Here is a 20,309-nt window from a genome sequence, read left to right on the forward strand (position 1 = left end):
GATCCAGTGGTCTCTCCCCTTTCTGTCTCCAGGTTGGAAACCCAGGAGAGCCTGGTAACAGAGGACCAGAGGGTAGCAGAGGGCAGCCTGGCATCGAGGGCCCAGCTGGTACTCCTGGACCACGTGGCATGCAGGGCAACAGGGGCGCACCAGGAATCAGGGGGTCACAGGGACCAGCGGTAGGTACCCCCAAACCGCCTCCACCCAAAACTTTGAAGACTATACACCTGAACTTACTTAAACTTATTAACTTACATACTTACTTACATAGTAACTTACTTGCTTACTTGCTTACTTACATACTTACTTACTAACTTACTAAATACTTACTTCCTTAATTGCTTACATACCTACTTACTCACATACTTACTTACTTGCTTACTTGCTTGCTTACTTACTTAATGAATTACATACTTACTTAATTACTTACTTATGTACTGACATACTTACCTACTTACCCACTTACATACTTAAATACTTACATGCTTACTTACTAATTAACTTACTTGCTTACTTATATACCTACAAACTCACTTACTTACATACGTACTTACTTACATACTCTCATACTTACTTACATACTTAGTTACTTACATACTAACTTATTTACATACATACTTACAAATGTACTAACTTACTTCTAGGCCTTTCCCTCCTCCTGGACCTTAGGCCATGGACAACAGTTTTCCAGTGTATCCAGCATAACACAATTAGGGCTTACAAAATGCATTTCAGAAGCTAAACTAACATGAGAAGTTAAATCTATGTTTATTAAAGCTGTTTTCTCATCATAAACCTTTTGTTATGTTATCCTTCAGGGTAAAGAACCAAGCGATCAACACATCAGACAAGTCTGCATGAGAGTTATGCAAGGTAAGAATATTGCACACTGTCATTCCTTCAGTGTCTTTTAAATCAGTGTATCCCACTCTACCTTTAAGTATCAGCACTCTGTATTATCCCCACCCTCATTGTGTGTACTATAGACCAGGGGTACTCAACTCTTACCCTATGAGGTCCGGAACATGCTGCTTTTCTGTCCTACCTAATAATGAATTGCACACAGCTAGTGTCCCAGGTCTAAATCAGTCCTGGTTTAGAGGGGAACAATGAAAAAATGCAGTCGAACTGGCTTTGTGGTCCAGAGTTGAGTTTGGGGGATATAGCCTATCTGGCTTGACAGTTTGAAGAGAGGGAAGCAGAAAAAAAACACATCATAAATACGCTTCAACCTTTGTTAGTTTGATGGATAACAGACTCCTGAACCCCAGAAATGCTGAAGTTGCAGCCTGTTTTTTTTGTCTCTCTCCCTGGGCCCTCCTCTTACTGTATCCCACCCCCTCCTTCCACTACCACTACTCTCCTCCCAAACTCGTTACTATTTTATACCCAATGTGCTGAAAAATGTATTTCACCTCCAGAGGACCTGCACTTTTGCTAAAAGCAGAAAAACAAAGACTGGAATTTGGAGTGTAAAATACCATAGCCAAAAACCTTAGGAGTTTTATGTTGAACTCTTGGCACCATAAATACACATATATATTTTTCAGTTTCTTAAGGATCGTACCCTTTTTTAAATTTCCGCCTAAAATGACATACCCAAATCTAACTGCCTGTAGCTCAAGACCTGAAGCAAGGATATGCATATTCTTGATACCATTTGAAAGGAAACACTTTAACGTGTGTGGAAATGTGAAATTAATGTAGGAGAATATAACACATTAGATGTGGTAAAAGATAATACAATAAAAAAACATGCATTTTCTATTTATTTTCATCTTTGAAATGCAAGAGAAAGGCCATACATTAAGGTAGGATCCTAGGTGTAATTTAGATTCTGTCCACAAGATGGCAGCAGTGTGTGTGCAAAGTTTCATTCTGATCCAGAGAACAATTACCTCACTACACAATATTTTGCATCAAGTCTGCCAGGAGTTTGCCCAAATGTGCCGAATTGATCAATTTATACATTTTCAAGTACATAACTATAGAGAACATACAAAAATGCTATGGTAATAAAAAATGCAAGTTTAACACTCCCAGGAATGTCATACATGATGGATCTAGATCATGATGGATCTAGATGGCCGACCAGGGTGGGTGTGGAGCCAGAGACAGCAGTGGGGTCAAACTATAGAACCCAGTTGCTACATTTGAATATAAAAAAACGACACTACATTTTATCTCTGGGACTCTCAGGATGACAAATCAGAGCAAGATTACTGAATGTAAGTACATTATTTACCTTCAGAGGTGAATGTATCAAACCACCAGCCGTGATAAAAGTGTTTTGTTGTGCACTATCCTCAAACCATAGTATGCTTTGTGTGTAATAGCTACTGTAAATTGGACACTGCAGTTAGTTAACAATAATTTAAGCTTTCTGCCCGTATAAGACATGTCTATGTCCCGGAAAGTTGGCTGTTGTATACAATGTTTTCTAGTCACATTATCGCATATTGAGCAACAACTGTCCTGGTTTAGGGACACCAATCCCGTAGAGTTGAATGTTTTCCAATTATTTTCACTCTGCTCAATTTACTGAGACAGACTTGAATGTGTAAGAATAAGAAGGGAGGACTACAATTTTTATAACGTTTATAAAAAGGCCTTCATTAAAGTTCCAATGCAGCCATTTTTATCTCAATATCAAATCATTTCTGGGGAAACAATTGAGTACCTTACTGTGATTGTTTTAAATTGAAATGGTCAAAAATAAACAAAAATAGCTATTTAGCAAAGAGACATTTCTCAAGCAAGAATTTTGCTAACACTGTCTGGGAGTGGTCTGAGTGGGGAGGGTAAAACTGAAAACTAGCTGTTATGGCAAAGAGGTTTGGAACTCTCTTTCTTATTGGTCTATTAACTGATTTACCACCTGGTAATGTCACCAGGCAGGCCAAAACTCCATCCCACCAAAAGAGGCAGAAATTTCAGGCGGTCTTTTCAAACAGCTCCTACACTAAAAGGGAATTATCCTAATTTTCACAATTTCACAGTACAACATTAAAGTGTGGAAATATATATAAAACAAAGGAAAATCCAATTTTGGACTGCACTGGGCCTTTAATACATTTGATTGATGAATTGTTTGCTCATCATTCCCTTTCCTCTTGCTCCAACAGAGCAGCTAGCCCAGTTGGCTGCCAGTCTAAGGAGGCCGGAGTCTGGAGCAGCGGGCCTGCCTGGTAAGCCAGGGCCCCCTGGTCCTGCCGGACCCCCAGGGGACAGTGGCTTCCCTGGGCAGGCTGGAGCAAGAGGACTGCCTGGCCTCAAAGGACCTCCAGGACTTCTAGGACTCAAAGGACCCAAAGGTGGGGAGAGGATTTGTAATGTTACTGTTATTTGAAAATGTGAAAGCAAAATTCAGCTCACGTACCCAAAGAGTTTTCGAATAACCCTTGTAATTAACATGCTGTGTGGTGCAGGTGAAATGGGCGACAGAGGAGACCGAGGTCCCACGGTGCGAGGGGCCAAGGGCCAGCCAGGACCTCCCGGTCTACCAGGTGAGTGACATCATCCTTGATCGCCATGGAGAAGCGAACCATCAGTAGCTTACTTTTTCTTTATGTTCTAATCTTAGTCTTGGTCTTGTCAGGTTGTAGATATTCTAGTCTTGGTCCTGGAGGTTGTAGATGTTCTAGTCTTGGTCTTGTCAGGTTGTAGATATTCTAGTCTTGGTCTTGTAGGTTGTAGATATTCTAGTCTTTGTCTTGTCAGGTTGTAGATATTCTAGTCTTGGTCTTGTCAGGTTGTAGATATTCTAGTCTTGGTCTTGTCAGGTTGTAGATATTCTAGTCTTGGACTTGTCAGGTTGTAGATATTCTAGTCTTGGTCCTGGAGGTTGTAGATATTCTAGTCTTGGTCTTGGAGGTTGTAGATATTCTAGTCTTGGTCTTGTCAGGTTGTAGATATTCTAGTCTTGGTCTTGTCAGGTTGTAGATATGCTAGTCTTGGTCCTGGAGGTTGTAGATATTCTAGTTTTGGTCTTGGAGGTTGTAAATATTCTAGTCTTGGTCTTGGAGGTTGTAGATATTCTAGTCTTGGTCCTGGAGGTTGTAGATGTTCTAGTCTTGGTCTTGTCAGGTTGTAGATATTCTAGTCTTGGTCTTGGAGGTTGTAGATATTCTAGTCTTGGTCCTGGAGGTTGTAGATATTCTAGTCTTGGTCTTGTCAGGTTGTAGATATTCTAGTCTTGGTCCTGGAGGTTGTATATATTCTAGTCTTGGTCTTTGAGTTTCTACATATTCTAGTCTTGGTCTTGGAGGTTGTAGATATTCTAGTCTTGGTCTTGGAGGTTGTAGATACTCTAGTCTTGGTCTTGGAGGTTGTAAATATTCTAGTCTTGGTCTTGTCAGGTTGTAGATACTCTAGTCTTGGTCTTGGAGGTTGTAGATATTCTAGTCTTGGTCTTGGAGGTTGTAGATATTCTAGTCTTGGTCTTGTCAGGTTGTATATATTCTAGTCTTGGTCCTGGAGGTTGTAGATATTCTAGTCTTGGTCTTGGAGTTTCTACATATTCTAGTCGTTGTCTTGGAGGTTGTAGATATTCTAGTCTTGGTCTTGGAGGTTGTAGATATTCTAGTCTTGGTCTTGTCAGGTTTTAAATATTCTAGTCTTGGTCTTGGAGGTTGTAGATATTCTAGTCTTGGTCTTGGAGGTTGTAGATATTCTAGTCTTGGACTTGGAGGTTGTAGATATTCTAGTCTTGGTCTTGGAGGTCGTAGATATTCTAGTCTTGGTCCTGGAGTTTGTAGATATTCTAGTCTTGGTCTTGTCAGGTTGTATATATTCTAGTCTTGGTCTTGGAGGTTGTAGATATTCTAGTCTTGGTCTTGTCAGGTTGTAGATATTCTAGTCTTGGTCTTGGAGGTCGTAGATATTCTAGTCTTGGTCTTGGAGTTTCTACATGTTCTAGTCTTGGTCTTGGAGGTTGTAGATATTCTAGTCTTGGTCTTGGAGGTTGTAGATATTCTAGTCTTGGTCTTGGAGGTTGTAGATATTATAGTCTTGGTCTTGGAGGTTGTAGATATTCTAGTCTTGGTCTTGTCAGGTTGTAGATATTCTGGTCTTGGTCTTGGAGGTTGTAGATATTCTAGTCTTGGTCCTGGAGGTTGTAGATATTCTAGTCTTGGTCTTGTCAGGTTGTAGATATTCTAGTCTTGGTCTTGGAGGTTGTAGATATTCTAGTCTTGGTCTTGTCAGGTTGTAGATACTCTAGTCTTGGTCCTGGAGGTTGTAGATATTCTAGTCTTGGTCCTGGAGGTTGTAGATATTCTAGTCTTGGTTGGGGTTGTAGATATTCTAGTCTTGGTCTTGGAGGTTGTATTTTCTTAATAGCACTGACTTGGCTAAAAAAAATACTTTTTTAAGGGAAAATGTACTTGATATGATTGAGATGTGTTGTTGTCTCACCTAGCTATCTTAATGCACTAATTGTAAGTCACTCTGGATAAGAGCGTTTGCTAAATGACTAAAACGTAAAATGTACACATTTTCTGGAATGTTTTGGTCTTGGCGGTATTAGATGTTCTATTCTTGGTCTTGGAGGTTTTAAATGTTCTAGTCTTGGTCTTGGAGGTTGTAGATATCCTAGTCTTGGTCTTGGAGGTTGTAGATATTCTAGTCTTGAGGTGCGTTGAACAAGGAAAGAGTTTGCTAACATACTGTATTCCATTTGGTTTGTGTTTGGCCGCAACCGTTCGCTGTCATTAGCAAAAGGTCTGAGAACATAAGTGTCTGTTTCAGGTCTAAACTGCTTTCTAAAAAATAATCAAGTGGCCATGTAGAAATAGCTAAGTAATTTCAGTTTGAATATTGTCGCTAAAAAGTTACAGTAATCCTTTAAAAAAAGTAGCTGTTTGATGTTTCACAGTAACATTTTGGAATGTTCATTCAACTGTAATTGTTACTCTGGCAACATGTTCGCCACAAACAGAAGCCTTATTGATCTCGCCTTTGGTCTTAGAGTCTCTAGAATGTTCTAGTTTTGAGTCTTTGAGGTTCTAGTCTTGAGTCTTTGAGGTTCTGGACTTTCTACTTTGGTGCAAGATGGTCTAGCTAACTCTTCTCTAACTCTTCTACCTCCACAGGTGAGCCCGGAAAGCCTGGTTATGGGCAGGAGGGACGTGATGGCGAGAGAGGACCTCCAGGTGTTCCTGGCCAGGCTGGTGTACCTGGGCCTCCTGGTAATGCTGGCCCCAACGGCTACTGCGACCCATCGTCCTGCAACCTCAGACCAGGGGACATTGACACCAGCATCAAGGGCCCGGAGGGAACTAGAACCTAGAGCCACCACCCAGTGGAGGTTGGTGTCGCTTTAAATCTGAGGACTGGATGTAATGGCTGTAATGGAATGAATGGAACAGTTTCAAACACCTTGGATTCTGTTCCATTTATTCCATTACAGCCATCACTATGACCCATCCTCCCTTCACCAGCTTCCACTGCCCTACACCCAGAGAGGGGTAGAGACAGAGACTAAGATGGCAGATGGACAGCTCTCCCACTCCAACCCTGGGAGCACACAACATTCTCACAGCTTCTCTACTCTGAAGGCTGTTGCTGTAAAGTGGCCCATTCTAACGTATCTGCAGTGTTTTGTGAGAATGTTCTGTGCTAGCCAGATCTCTTTCGGATATGAAGGAGTCTTCCACTTCCACAAATGCGAAACAAAATTAAGTATTTTGTTGCCAAACAATAATAATCCTGAACCTGTTTGGATGTGTAACAGTTTTTTACATGACAGATTTTCTTATTTTCTTTGGTTGTTTTCAGAAAAGGGTGCTCTATTTTAAGATATGATTGTTTTGAAGACAATATCTATTTGTTTTTATTCCACTGTCCCTGTAAACCTAATGTCCTTAATACCCACCAGACAAACACCTGTCCTTAACCACCAAACCACCTGTCCTTAATAATCACCAGACCATTACCTGTCCTTAACAACCACCAGACAAAACACCTGTCCTTAACAACCACCAGACAAAACACCTGTCCTTAACAACCACCAGACAAACACCTGTCCTTAATAACCACCAGACAAACACCTGTCCTTATTAACCACCAGACAAACACCTGTCCTTATTAACCACCAGACAAACACCTGTCCTTAATAACCACCAGAAAAACACCTGTCCTTATTAACCACCAGACAAACACCTGTCCTTATTAACCACCAGACAAACACCTGTCCTTATTAACCACCAGACATGCTACCTGTCCTTATTAACCACCAGACATGCTACCTGTCCTTAATAACCACCAGACATGCTACCTGTCCTTATTAACCACCAGACAAACACCTGTCCTTATTAACCACCAGACATGCTACCTGTCCTTATTAACCACCAGACATGCTACCTGTCCTTATTAACCACCAGACAAACACCTGTCCTTATTAACCACCAGACAAATACCTGTCCTTAATAACCACCAGACATCCTACCTGTCCTTATTAACCACCAGACATGCTACCTGTCCTTATTAACCACCAGAAATGCTACCTGTCCTTAATAACCACCAGACAAACTCCTGTCCTTATTAACCACCAGACAAACTCCTGTCCTTATTAACCATCTGGCTGTATTTGTATGTTCTCTTTCCTCATTTCCTCTCACTGAAACAGCTGTATACTATAGCCTACATGTTGATTTCAGCAGCGGCTCCATCCACATCCACATCACATCACGCTAATCCCTCCCCAATAAAGTAAAACCATAAAGCAATACCAGGATTGCCTTTAGCCCAAAGTGTATTTTTTTGTATTTCTAATGTACTGCATCATCACGTTCTATATTGAAATATCAAATACCAAAGATAGACCTGGTGAAAAACAGTGATCTCAGTTTGTACAGAAAGTACCTGGTGTATTTCCAGCCCCCTGCTTTCCTTCCAGAAATCTAAATAAAGAGATAGAAGATAGGACTGACACCAAGCCCCACTGACTGACTGACCTTCCATATATGCTGTGCATCTCTGTAAATTGTTTTCAATTGTGGTTAATTATATTTCCTACAAAGGAACTATCCTAATGATTGAATGTGAGGTTTGTTCTCATTGTACAGTGTGAGGAGGATTCTGAGAGATTATTATTTTGAATATAAATGGAATATTCCCTTCACAGTATTCTGTTCACTGTTGAGTACTATGTCACCCATAGAAATGAAGTCACTAGAATGGCAATTTCAATGCGATTCTATTTCTATGTGAAATCCTCACAGGTTTTGGAGAGATGGAGAAAAGTAAGTCAGTTGTTTCTATTTTATTATATGATGATGATACTATTTGAGGGTGACATCACAGTTTGTACAAATATCTAGGAGGAGGATCTAGAAATTTCAAATAAATTCTCAAAAGTGTTTTTTTCTGTGACTTTGTTCACTCCAAATAAAGCTATGCCGCGGTCAGTTTTAAATATATTTCCAACTCTCAGGAAGTTTTTTAAACATTGTACTCAAATGTACTGCTGGAATACTCAGAATAAGCATTATCTTCTCAGAAAACATAACCTTGATGAAGTGAATATAAAAAATTATCTTAAAAGCTCTTGAATCAGTTTATTGACATAAATAATAGACAAGCTGGTATTCAAAACATAGTTTCATATAACGCAAACATGTGACAGTTAATTAAGGAATTGATCATGAATAGAAATATTCAGTAAATTCTACCTTTCTAGAAATATGTGATGACAATATCATCCAAATCACCAATTATACTTTTCTCCGTCTCTTTATCGATATAGCATAAGGAGCACCAAGAAAGCAGAAACTTCACATCAGCAAGATATCGTATTTTATTCACATTTTGATAGTGACACACCAATGTGTAATCTGAGTAGGTCATTATAAGCAAATAAAACACATGAAATGTAAGAAATTATTGTCGTACAGATTTAAGGCAGGTATCGGTAATCAGAGTGTAAAATCAACAGGGTTTTCACAGAATGCTGTAAAGTCAAAAGAATTGTTGGAAAAATATTACACTTAAAATTGCTGTACAACCTCTACTATATGGTCAAACAGTGGTTCACAACTTCTAAGTATAGGCTTTCAAAAATGATCAAGAAAAGATGACTAGCTTGGCACCAATTCAATAGGCCTATAGTGAACACCATTTTCTATCCATTACGTTTAGCATTTCAGTCTTGAGGTGAATTTAAACCGTTAGCTTTAAAGTAGCAGTGTAGTAGGATAGTGGTACGGCCAGAGTGTAACATCACGCCGGCTAAACTAGTATGTGTATGGCATAGCCGTATAGCCTCAGATGAGGTAGACCATCAAATTAAAATAACAATTATCACACTCAAACACAAATAACAAAGTACATAAATTACCAAGATAATGAGATAAAACACGCTGTTAAAAGAAAATACTAAATACATGGAGTGGTCTTCTTCTCCACAAAGTGTTGACTGACAAGTTCAGAAGACCATGGAGATAATAGAACAGTGAAAATGAATCGGTTGTTGAGTTGAACAAACTTCTCTGTATGAAGCTTTTGAAGTGTTTGTATGGTGTCCATATTAGGACAGACACACCTCCTGATGAGACTGAGACTGTCCTAATATGGACACCGTAGAGGTGTTTTCCCGAAGGCAACAAGGTTAGGTAGCAGGGTTGGGGCTAATCCCATTTAAATTCACCCAGTTCAGGAAGTAAACAAATAACATTTCTTGTCATTGAAATCCATTTCAGTTTACTTCCTGAAATGAGAGCATTGTCATGGGATTGACCCCAACCTAGGTACTGTAGGTAGTGCTAGTAGAGCTGTTCTGTTTCTATCCCTTTCATAAGCCCTGCTACACAGCAGCAGCCATGGTAACTAGGGCCCCTTGCTTTACTACTATGGTATGGACAGATTGTTCATTATCATTCAGGGAATGCCATGGACAAATAGCAGAGAAAACAGAATAAATTAGGTGAACCCATAGTGAAGCAGACAATCAGGTGAACCTAGAGGTGAACCCATAGTGAAGCAGACAATCAGGTGAACCTAGAGGTGAACCCATAGTGAAGCAGACAATCAGGTGAACCTAGAGGTGAACCCATAGTGAAGCAGACAATCAGGTGAACCTAGAACTCATGGCAACCTTTCAGAGTATAAATGGACTTGTATTGAGACTGGAAGCTGCTTTTAAAGTGTACAACAATGTACTGATACTTCAGCTTCAATACGAAGGCAGTCATCTTGGATGTTACAAGAGGAAAAACAACATTCATGACTGTCTTGACCTATTTACTTCAATGGGTAAACATTGAAGCTGATTTCTTTTTAAAATGACAACATCTACTACAACATGCTTCTGCAACTCAACATAACAAGAGGAAAAACATTCATGACCATGACTTAAAGGCCCACTGCAGTCAAAAACCTGATATAAATATATAAATATATATAATTATTATTATTATTTTTTTTTAAACTGTGAGGTTGGAATAATACTGTGAAATTGTACTTTTAGTGTAAGAGCTGTTTGAGAAGATGGGATGGAGTTTTGGCCTGCACGATGACATCACCGCTCCCAGACAGTCCTAGCAAAATTATTCCTTGAGAAATGTCTCTTTGCTAAAAAGCTATTTTGTTTCTTTTTGACCATTTTAATTGAAAACAATCCCAGTAAGGTACTTAATTACCCAAAAATGATTTGATATTTAGATAAAAACAGCTGCATTGGATCTTTAAGCGATCTCCTTCAAGAGAGTTTGCTCTGAAAACACACACAGCAAAACATACTACTAGCCTGGAATCCACAATGGTGAAAGGGTACATCTCAGCTTGGTTTCAAGGCTAACAAACTAACCACGTCAAGCCATCATCATTCATCTAAGGACGGGTGTTGGAATGTGGAAATTAGCACAAGTTAATACAACACATCAGATGATTCATTATTTTAAATAAAATGTTAATCAATATAGCAAACAATCTTCAAATGAACACTAGAGGGCCCTGTCCACTCACAAATGAAGTAAGGACACGAGAAGCAGCTCACCATATTCTGTGACATTCTGCCTATGGCTGTGTTTACACAGGCAGCCAATTCTGATCTTTTGCTGTAATATTGGTCTCTTGACCAATCAGATCTTTTGCCAATAATTGGGCAAAAGAATCCGAATTGGGCTTCCTGAGTAAACGCAGCCTTTGTGTCTTACTTCCGGTAGTATCATTTAGCCACATAAAATGTTCACGTTGAGATGCCAACAAAACGAGCAAGCAGTAACAGTGTGACATGGAAATAAAGAAATGCCTCAATGTTGTTAACCAATTAGCTAATGTCTTCTGTAAAAGTCAAAGGGTTGAATATGCAGTTACCTCATTGACATAAAATGACCTGAGCCATACATATAACCAAGCACAGGAGGTTGGTGGCAACTTAATTGGGGAGGACGGTCTCATAGTAATGGCTGGAGCGGAATGGTATCAAATACATTAAACACATGGTTTCCATGGTTTCCATGTGTTTGATGCCATTACATATGTTCTGTTCCAGCCATTATTATGAGCCGTTTTCCCCTCAGCAGCCTCCACTGTCACCAAGCCATCTTCAAAGAACCTCAATCAATTTGATGCTCTGAAATACTAAGAGAAAATCTCCAACTCAAAGAAATTGGAGCGCAGTAGTGTGACATTGTTTTGAATTTTTTACCCCTTTTTAACCCCAATTTCATCATATCCAATTGGTAGTTACAGGCTTGTCCCATCACTTCACTGCAAATCTGGTATGGACTCGGGAGAGGCGAAGGTCTAGAGCCATGCGTCCTCCGAAACACGACCTGGCCAAGCTGCACTGCTTCTTGACACACTGCTCGCTTAACCCGGAAGCCAGCCCCACCAATGTGTCAGAGAAAACGCTGGGCCAAATTGTGCGCCGCCTCACGGGTCTCCCGGTCACGGTCGGCTGTGACACAGCCTGGGATCAAACCCGGGTCTGTAGTGACGCCTCAAGCACTGTGATGCAGTGCCTTAGACCGATAAAAGAAGGCAAAAGAGACATTTTAAACATCACAAAGTGTCATCTCCACCCACGTACTTTCTCCAACTTAAATCATTGCCTTTGAGGGTACATATCCAATCAAACATACATTAGTATTAGTCTCCCAGACGCATTGTATCCAGTACTGCCTAGGGTCGGGTTTAGGAGACGACAATAATAGAGTTATTGAATAGTACCTTTGTTTAACTACTGAATGTGTCTGGAAACACACATCTTATCGATCTCTATGACGACAGTCTACCGGCTGTTTTTACCGTGACTTTTCACAAAAAGGTACGGTTTTAGGTCACTGGGGCAAAATGAAACACCTAAGTGCATGTTTGATTGAATTGAGGCCTGAGTGACAGAGAGAGCACTCTGATAACATTTGTGAAGAAAGAACACATAGATATTTAATGAATGTCCTTGATTCTTAGCTTATTACTTTCCAATCAGACACACAACAAATAAAATATAAAAACCTCCAGTCTAAGACACAGCAACATAATATATATGTATACAGTGACAAACAATGCTACATGGTCGAAGAGTTGAGGGAGAAATACGTATCTGAGCAGTAATGTACAGATATGGTAAAAATAAAAATAAAAACACTTTCAGAAAATAAGAGTTCAAGTAAAGACCCACCAAGAAAACAAAGAAAGAAAACTCAGAAGTAAAATATTGCAGTGTTGTTATTAGATAAGAAAGATCACCTCTTATGGCTTCAAAATCTAAATATACACATAGCACCCATGTAGACTGATGTACACACAGTTCTGATGGAGGAATCAGCTGTATACTCCCACGTAGACTGATGTACACACAGTTCTGATGGAGGAATCAGCTGTATACTCTCCATGTAGACTGATGTACACACAGTTCTGATGGAGGAATCAGCTGTATACTCCCACGTAGACTGATGTACACAGTTCTGATGGAGGAATCAGCTGTATACTCTCCATGTAGACTGATGTACACAGTTCTGATGGAGGAATCAGCTGTGTACTCTCCATGTAGACTGATGTACACACAGTTCTGATGGAGGAATCAGCTGTATACTCCCACGTAGACTGATGTACACACAGTTCTGATGGAGGAATCAGCTGTATACTCTCCATGTAGACTGATGTACACACAGTTCTGATGGAGGAATCAGCTGTATACTCTCCATGTAAACAATAAAAGCTGACTCACATCATGAATCTGACCCCATAAGCAGACATTATAGTGACATATAAGTAACTAATATGTCATTATAAGTGATGTCTAACTTAGTGACATATAAGTAGCTAATATGTCATCATGACGTCTAACTTAGTGACGAATTAGTAATACGTCCACAGAACGTGGTTAAATGGCACAATTTTTTGGACATATTCTAATGAGACCATGTTGCCAAAAGAGCAGCGATGTAACAACATCTCCAATCATACCATATTCTATTGGTTTCATTGTACTGGGCAATTTCAATCAATCGCTGTAGTATTTGACATGTATTTGTCTGCCCTCTTTGGAGACAAGACCATGGATAAAGGGAAACTGTCCTACTTCATGTTAGCCATATGTATGACTGCAAGAAATCTACATTGAAGTCTTCGCGGCTAACTTCATGTGAACGTGAGGTGATACGACATTAGCATAATATACACACTTACACATAAACTGTACATGGAAGAAATGTCAACTTGACCAAGCCTTCACAAACTACATTCAGTTGGCATTAAGCTAGTGTTTTACCCTTGATCATGTTGTGCTGGTTGTCTTGAGATATGGCAACAGTCAGGCGATGTTACCTGTTGAATAATATCAGAACTCAGAACCCAATCTAGCAGGCTACTCAATTAGTCTGTTATGAACACTACATGTTGAGGTGTATAGTATGTGGAGAGATCTCAGTGAGTAACGCCTGACATAAAGTACCTAGAGTGTAGGGTGTGACGAGAGAGGAACCCAGTATTCTGTTTTGATACAAGACCATCCCTTTACAATTACAACAGTATCATGCAATATATCTGACTGGTAGGTTTTGAAACACAGAATATTTAGCATTCTCAAAACTTTATAAAATTTATGAGCAAAGCTCTAGTAATGAATTACACTACAAGATATTCATTATGTTATGTAACTGGATCAAATCATGTAGCTAGCTTCAATCTAATACGTTTCACAAATATCCCTTTCATTGATGAAATATATATTAATATATGAAATATATATTCATAAATATATTCATGTTATATGAACCTCCTTCACTTTGGTATGCATAAACAGTTCACACTAAGAATATTGATTAGTCATACACAAACACTCACATTTCAGACTGCCTGTTTACCAGCTCACACACACATAACGAAAATATCAAATGAGACCAAACGTGTGCATAGCTATCCCCATAAACAAGCATTGACAAATCATTGAGAAAATGTTTTCTCCTGACAGTATTATTTAAAGAAACAAATTAATTTACTGCCTCGAAAGACTTAATGTGAATTAATATGGAATGCATCAGGTCACAGCAGGGGAGTTGTGAAAACAATAAATAAATGAAACAGTACTTCATATGATCATCATAGCTATAATGACAATAATAATGGACTGTGACACATTTAAAATGAATAGAATAACCATCAACGTAAAGTAACAAATAATTGCATTTCAATGCTTCTATGGTCATAAGAAAACCAAAAGCCGAGCGCTCCAGGGTGAAGTTTCCCTTAGGTACAGATCTAGGAACAGCTTACCCTCCCCCAATGCTAATCTTAACAATTAGTGGGGAAAATGCGAAACTGACCCAAGATCAGCGTCTATGGGAAATTTCATCCTACACCATTGTTATTGTATCTATTTCTGGTTGTGAGTCTTTCCCATGTAAAGCAATAACAGAGGATGAGTGTTTTCAATGTAAAACTGACCACAAGGACGATAGTGTCTGTCTGATATGAGCTGTCTGAGTGATCAGGCTCCACACGCCCGGCTCCTGTGTCTATGGTTGACTGCTGTAGAGAGATGGAGGCTGGATGGGTGGAGGGGGCCCCTGGGTCCTAGCTATTGAGAGGGCCCTTATTCGTTGAAGGGTCCCCTATCAGTTGAGGGGGGCCCCTAGCCGTTCCGTCTGGAGTGAGAGGATGGATGGAGACAGTCACTGGGATCACATTTACCATGAGGTCCCTGGGGACCTGAAGGGCCCGGTGGCCCCTGGATACTGCTTCCAGGTTCACCTGCAGACAAAAACAATTTCACATTTGTGGGGAGTAGTGAACTTCAGGAGGAAGTAGAGATTATTTGGACGCAACCATTGGGTGATTGTTTAATCAATCAAATAAACCATGAAGGAAAACAGGATGTTATCAGAGGAACAGTATTACTGGGAACAGTATTATCTAGTCAGCTAACAAAACTGCTTTCATGTGCCTAACTGCAACTCTTAAAAAGGAGATGAAAACACCCACGTTCATGCATACTTTACACACAAACCCTCCTCAATACAGATCAGAATAAAAAGTTAATGTTCTGCACAAAAAGATCAGAATGAAAGATTTTGCTGCTTCGCTCCCGGCAGAGAAGAATCTCTCTGAGATCACGCTGAATAGTGAGAGAGTTGATAAAACGGAAATAAGAGATTCAAGTGCATGTTTCTTTTATAACCGCCCTATCAGGGATGATATACTAATTGTTTTGTGTCAGCTTGGTACCTCTGTAAGAGAGCAAGTCATTATGAGTAACTCTGCTCATTAGTTCTGTTGGTACCTCTGTAAGAGAGCAAGTCATTATGAGTAACTCTGCTCATTAGTTCTGTTGGCTTACTAATTACTCATGTTTTTAATCGGAAAACATCAAACGACCTCATGATGAACTGTTGTCCATGTTAGAGCTGGCGGTTACACTTTACTTGAACCCTCCTTCATAAGGGCTACATGACACTGTCATAACCATGACATAACTGTCATAAACATGACATTACACTGTCATAACCATGACATAACTGCCATAAATATGACATAACACTGTCATAACCATGACATAACGCTGCCATAAGCATGACATAACAGAGGTTATAAACAGTCAGCTTTTTATTTGAATGAATGTTTTACTTTTATTTAATCAGGGGAGCCCATTGAGACCATGGTCTCATTTTCGATGGGGCCCTGAGGACAACAAGTTTATAACGGAGGGTTCAAGAAATAAAGTTTTACCCAAAGTAAGTGTAGGATTCTACAACTAAAGCCGTACAATGATGGTATACTGGTATTTTCCCCTTTCATAAAGCATCAGTTCCATGTGTAAATATGAAATAACTTCATACTAAACACAATGATGGAATGGTTGCTGCAGGTTTACATTCCATTTTCCTTCTTGCTCTTCAATGGCTATAGGGCTTAGCATAATCTCACCAGTTCTTCAAAGCAGTGTGTGTGTGTGTGTGTGTGTGTGTGTGTGTGTGTGTGTGTGTGTGTGTGTGTGTGTGCGTGTGCGTGTGCGTGTGCGTGCACGTGCGTGTGGGTGTGCGTGCGTGCGTGCGTGCGTGTGTGTGGTGTCTAGCTGTTACCTGGTGGACCTGCCAGACCTGGAGCTCCTGGTATCCCCAGACCTAGCTCACCCCTCTCTCCTTTCTGACCTCTGTACCCTGGAAAGAAACACAAGACAATGACCAGACTGGACTGGACTCCCAGCCAAAGACAGCAGACTGGACTGGACTCCCAGCCATAGGAGGGCAACAGGTAGCCTGGTTCCAGATCAGTTTATGTTGCCTTGCCAACTGTTATGGTCATTGTCATGCCAAACATAGCACCATGCCAGTTGGCTATACAACGAGATGGACAGATCTGGGACCAGGGTATTGGAAAACAAGACCAGAGGTAGATGAATCCCATGGTGTTTATGCATAAAGAATTTGTGACGAGTGGTTTAGCATGAAGTGGAGAATAAGTCATCTCATGTCCACCCTATGCAGCCTGAATATTCTAGTGTACATCTGGTACCAACAGTGCTTCTTCTCTCTCTCAATACTGTACTGTCCCTGTCAACATCACAGCAACACAATAGTCTCAACACTGTGGACGGCCTTCAACTCCTCTCTATGTGGTTTCCAGGAAGACCAATGGCCTATTTCATCAAGGCAACTGATGTAAGGAGATCTGAGTACTGTAACTGTTCATGTGAGGTGTATCCACTACTACGGTAGTTACTGTAACTGTTCATGTGAGGTGTATCCACTACTACAGTAGTTACTGTAACTGTTCATGTGAGGTGTATCCACTACTACGGTAGTTACTGTAACTGTTCATGTGAGGTGTACCCACTACTACGGTAGTTACTGTAACTGTTCATGTGAGGTGTATCCACTACTACGGTAGTTACTGTAACTGTTCATGTGAGGTGTATCCACTACTACGGTAGTTACTGTAACTGTTCATGTGAGGTGTATCCACTACTACGGTAGTTACTGTAACTGTTCATGTGAGGTGTATCCACTACTACGGTAGTTACTGTAACTGTTCATGTGAGGTGTACCCACTACTACGGTAGTTACTGTAACTGTTCATGTGAGGTGTATCCACTACTACGGTAGTTACTGTAACTGTTCATGTGAGGTGTACCCACTACTACGGTAGTTACTGTAACTGTTCATGTGAGGTGTATCCACTACTACGGTAGTTACTGTAACTGTTCATGTGAGGTGTACCCACTACTACGGTAGTTACTGTAACTGTTCATGTGAGGTGTATCCACTACTACGGTAGTTACTGTAACTGTTCATGTGAGGTGTACCCACTACTACGGTAGTTACTGTAACTGTTCATGTGAGGTGTATCCACTACTACGGTAGTTACTGTAACTGTTCATGTGAGGTGTATCCACTACTACGGTAGTTACTGTAACTGTTCATGTGAGGTGTATCCACTACTACGGTAGTTACTGTAACTGTTCATGTGAGGTGTATCCACTACTACGGTAGTTACTGTAACTGTTCATGTGAGGTGTACCCACTACTACGGTAGTTACTGTAACTGTTAATGTGAGGTGTATCCACTACTACGGTAGTTACTGTAACTGTTAATGTGAGGTGTATCCACTACTACGGTAGTTACTGTAACTGTTCATGTGAGGTGTACCCACTACTACGGTAGTTACTGTAACTGTTCATGTGAGGTGTACCCACTACTACGGTAGTTACTGTAACTGTTAATGTGAGGTGTATCCACTACTACAGCAGTTGCAGTTTATGTAGAAATATGTTGCTCAGAAAGAAATCCCAGGTCATTAAATAATAATACACTCCCTAAATCCCAAATGACACCCTATTCTCCTACATAGTGCACTATTTCTGACTAGAGCCCTATGAGTACTGGTCAAAAGTAGTGCACTATATAGTGAATAGGGTGCAATTTGAGATACATCATCTGTCTTCTGGCATGCTGTCAAAACATGCATCATCACACCGAGCCAACGGAGGCTGTGTTGGATGTGTGTGTGTGTGTGTGTGTGTGTGTCTGTGTGTTGGACGTGTGTGTGTGTGTGTGTTGGATGTGTGTGTGTGTGTGTGTGTGTGTTGGATGTGTGTGCATGTGTGTGTGTGTGTGTGTGTTTCTGACAGCAAGAGAGCTGCCTGCCTGACTGCAAGCGAGAGTCTCTGAAGAATTCAAAACAGAGCAAAGATGCTGTCTGCATCCCAGATGGCACCGTATTCCCAGAAGTAGAACACTGGTTTTGACCAGAGCCCTGTGGCCAACAGTAGAACACTAGTTTTGACCAGAGCCCTATGGCCAACAGTAGAACACTGGTTTTGACCAGAGCCCTGTGGCCAACAGTAGAACACTAGTTTTGACCAGAGCCCTATGGCCAACAGTAGAACACTGGTTTTGACCAGAGCCCTATGGGCAACAGTAGAACACTAGTTTTGACCAGAGCCCTGTGGCCAACAGTAGAACACTAGTTTTGACCAGAGCCCTATGGCCAACAGTAGAACACTGGTTTTGACCAGAGCCCTATGGCCAACAGTAGAACACTAGTTTTGACCAGAGCCATATGGCCAACAGTAGAACACTAGTTTTGACCAGAGCCCTATGGCCAACAGTAGAACACTGGTTTTGACCAGAGCCCTATGGGCAACAGTAGAACACTAGTTTTGACCAGAGCCCTATGGGCAACAGTAGAACACTAGTTTTGACCAGAGCCCTATGGCCAACAGTAGAACACTAGTTTTGACCAGAGCCCTATGGCCAACAGTAGAACACTGGTTTTGACCAGAGCCCTATGGCCAACAGTAGAACACTAGTTTTGACCAGAGCCCTATGGCCAACAGTAGAACACTAGTTTTGACCAGAGCCCTATGGCCAACAGTAGAACACTAGTTTTGACCAGAGCCCTATGGCCAACAGTAGAACACTGGTTTTGACCAGAGCCCTATGGGCAACAGTAGAACACTGGTTTTGACCAGAGCCCTATGGCCAACAGTAGAACACTAGTTTTGACCAGAGCCCTATGGCCAACAGTAGTGCAATATAAAAGGAATAGGATGCCATTTGGAATGCAAACGCAGTTTTAATCAAAGAGGGTCAAAGTCAGGAGTCAAACAGAGATTCTCCTGAAGGAGGATTAACAACACAAGGTGTTCACTGTGTGATCAATGACGTTCTTAATAGAGAAATAGGAAGAGAGAAACAATCATTTAATATCAACAAACTGATGGCAAGTGCTCTGACGAAGAAGCTTGCTCTGAGAAGAATCAGCATGAAACCTTATTGAAAGGAATGAAGTTGACTTCCTGAACCTTCTGTCAGTATTTCATGAAAAGCGTTTGGTCCGTTTAGAAGAAGTGGTAATGTAAATGCCTCTATAAGTGGTACTGTAGCTCCTTCCACTGCCTTGAATTTCACATCACACTTTAAAAAGGTAGACCCCAAAATGTAATGAATTGAACAAGCAATTCTAACTCCTTAACCAACTAAAAGCCATCCAACCACTTACACCCTCAAACCCTGTCTACTTCAAGTCCTTTCAAAGGGATGGGGAATGAATAACTAGACATACTGAATACATTATTACATTTTACATTCTGAACAGACCATTCTTAACACAGTAAAAACAAGCTCATGCACATTATGCAGCAGGACAGAGGCCGGCCAAGCAGGCCAGAGAAATGAAAGCATATTCCCGAGGCTGGCAAGCGAGTTAGTATCCTTTTGTACTCTTTTCTCATTCAAATTCACAAACACTTACAGTACACAAATGCAACTGTCATCTCTCCATGCAGACAGGTTGATAATATGACAAGCACTGGAGAGAATAGGAGAACTAGTCTACAGAACAACAGCACTGCAATAGCAAATGT

At 40.6% G+C, this 20,309-nt stretch overlaps 2 protein-coding genes across 6 annotated transcripts in view; one reads left to right on the plus strand and one right to left on the minus strand.

Annotated features, from left to right (window-relative positions):
• LOC106563052 (collagen alpha-1(IX) chain) overlaps positions 1 to 7,735 on the plus strand; it is a 36,536-nt gene extending 28,801 nt beyond the window's left edge. The window contains exons 28-32 of the mRNA XM_045701764.1: positions 33 to 179; positions 819 to 873; positions 3,126 to 3,314; positions 3,429 to 3,506; positions 6,093 to 7,735. Of these exons, the coding sequence (XP_045557720.1) occupies positions 33 to 179; positions 819 to 873; positions 3,126 to 3,314; positions 3,429 to 3,506; positions 6,093 to 6,289 (666 nt within the window). The 3' untranslated portion in view covers positions 6,290 to 7,735. The remainder of the gene's footprint in view (positions 1 to 32; positions 180 to 818; positions 874 to 3,125; positions 3,315 to 3,428; positions 3,507 to 6,092) is intronic.
• A 1,044-nt stretch (positions 7,736 to 8,779) lies between these two features.
• The window catches only part of LOC106560244 (collagen alpha-1(XIX) chain), a 242,966-nt gene continuing 231,436 nt past the window's right edge, over positions 8,780 to 20,309 (minus strand). For 4 of the 5 annotated variants that reach the window (XM_045701046.1, XM_045701045.1, XM_045701043.1 and 1 more), the window contains 2 exons: positions 16,524 to 16,601; positions 8,780 to 15,195 (listed from right to left, as the gene is read on the minus strand). In XM_045701046.1, coding sequence (XP_045557002.1) covers positions 15,077 to 15,195; positions 16,524 to 16,601 — 197 coding nt within the window. In that variant the 3' untranslated portion in view covers positions 8,780 to 15,076. The remainder of the gene's footprint in view (positions 15,196 to 16,523; positions 16,602 to 20,309) is intronic. The other variant, XR_006760420.1, reaches the window with a different exon arrangement.

Source organism: Salmo salar, chromosome ssa18, assembly GCF_905237065.1.
Source record: "Salmo salar chromosome ssa18, Ssal_v3.1, whole genome shotgun sequence".
Lineage (NCBI taxonomy): Eukaryota > Metazoa > Chordata > Actinopteri > Salmoniformes > Salmonidae > Salmo > Salmo salar.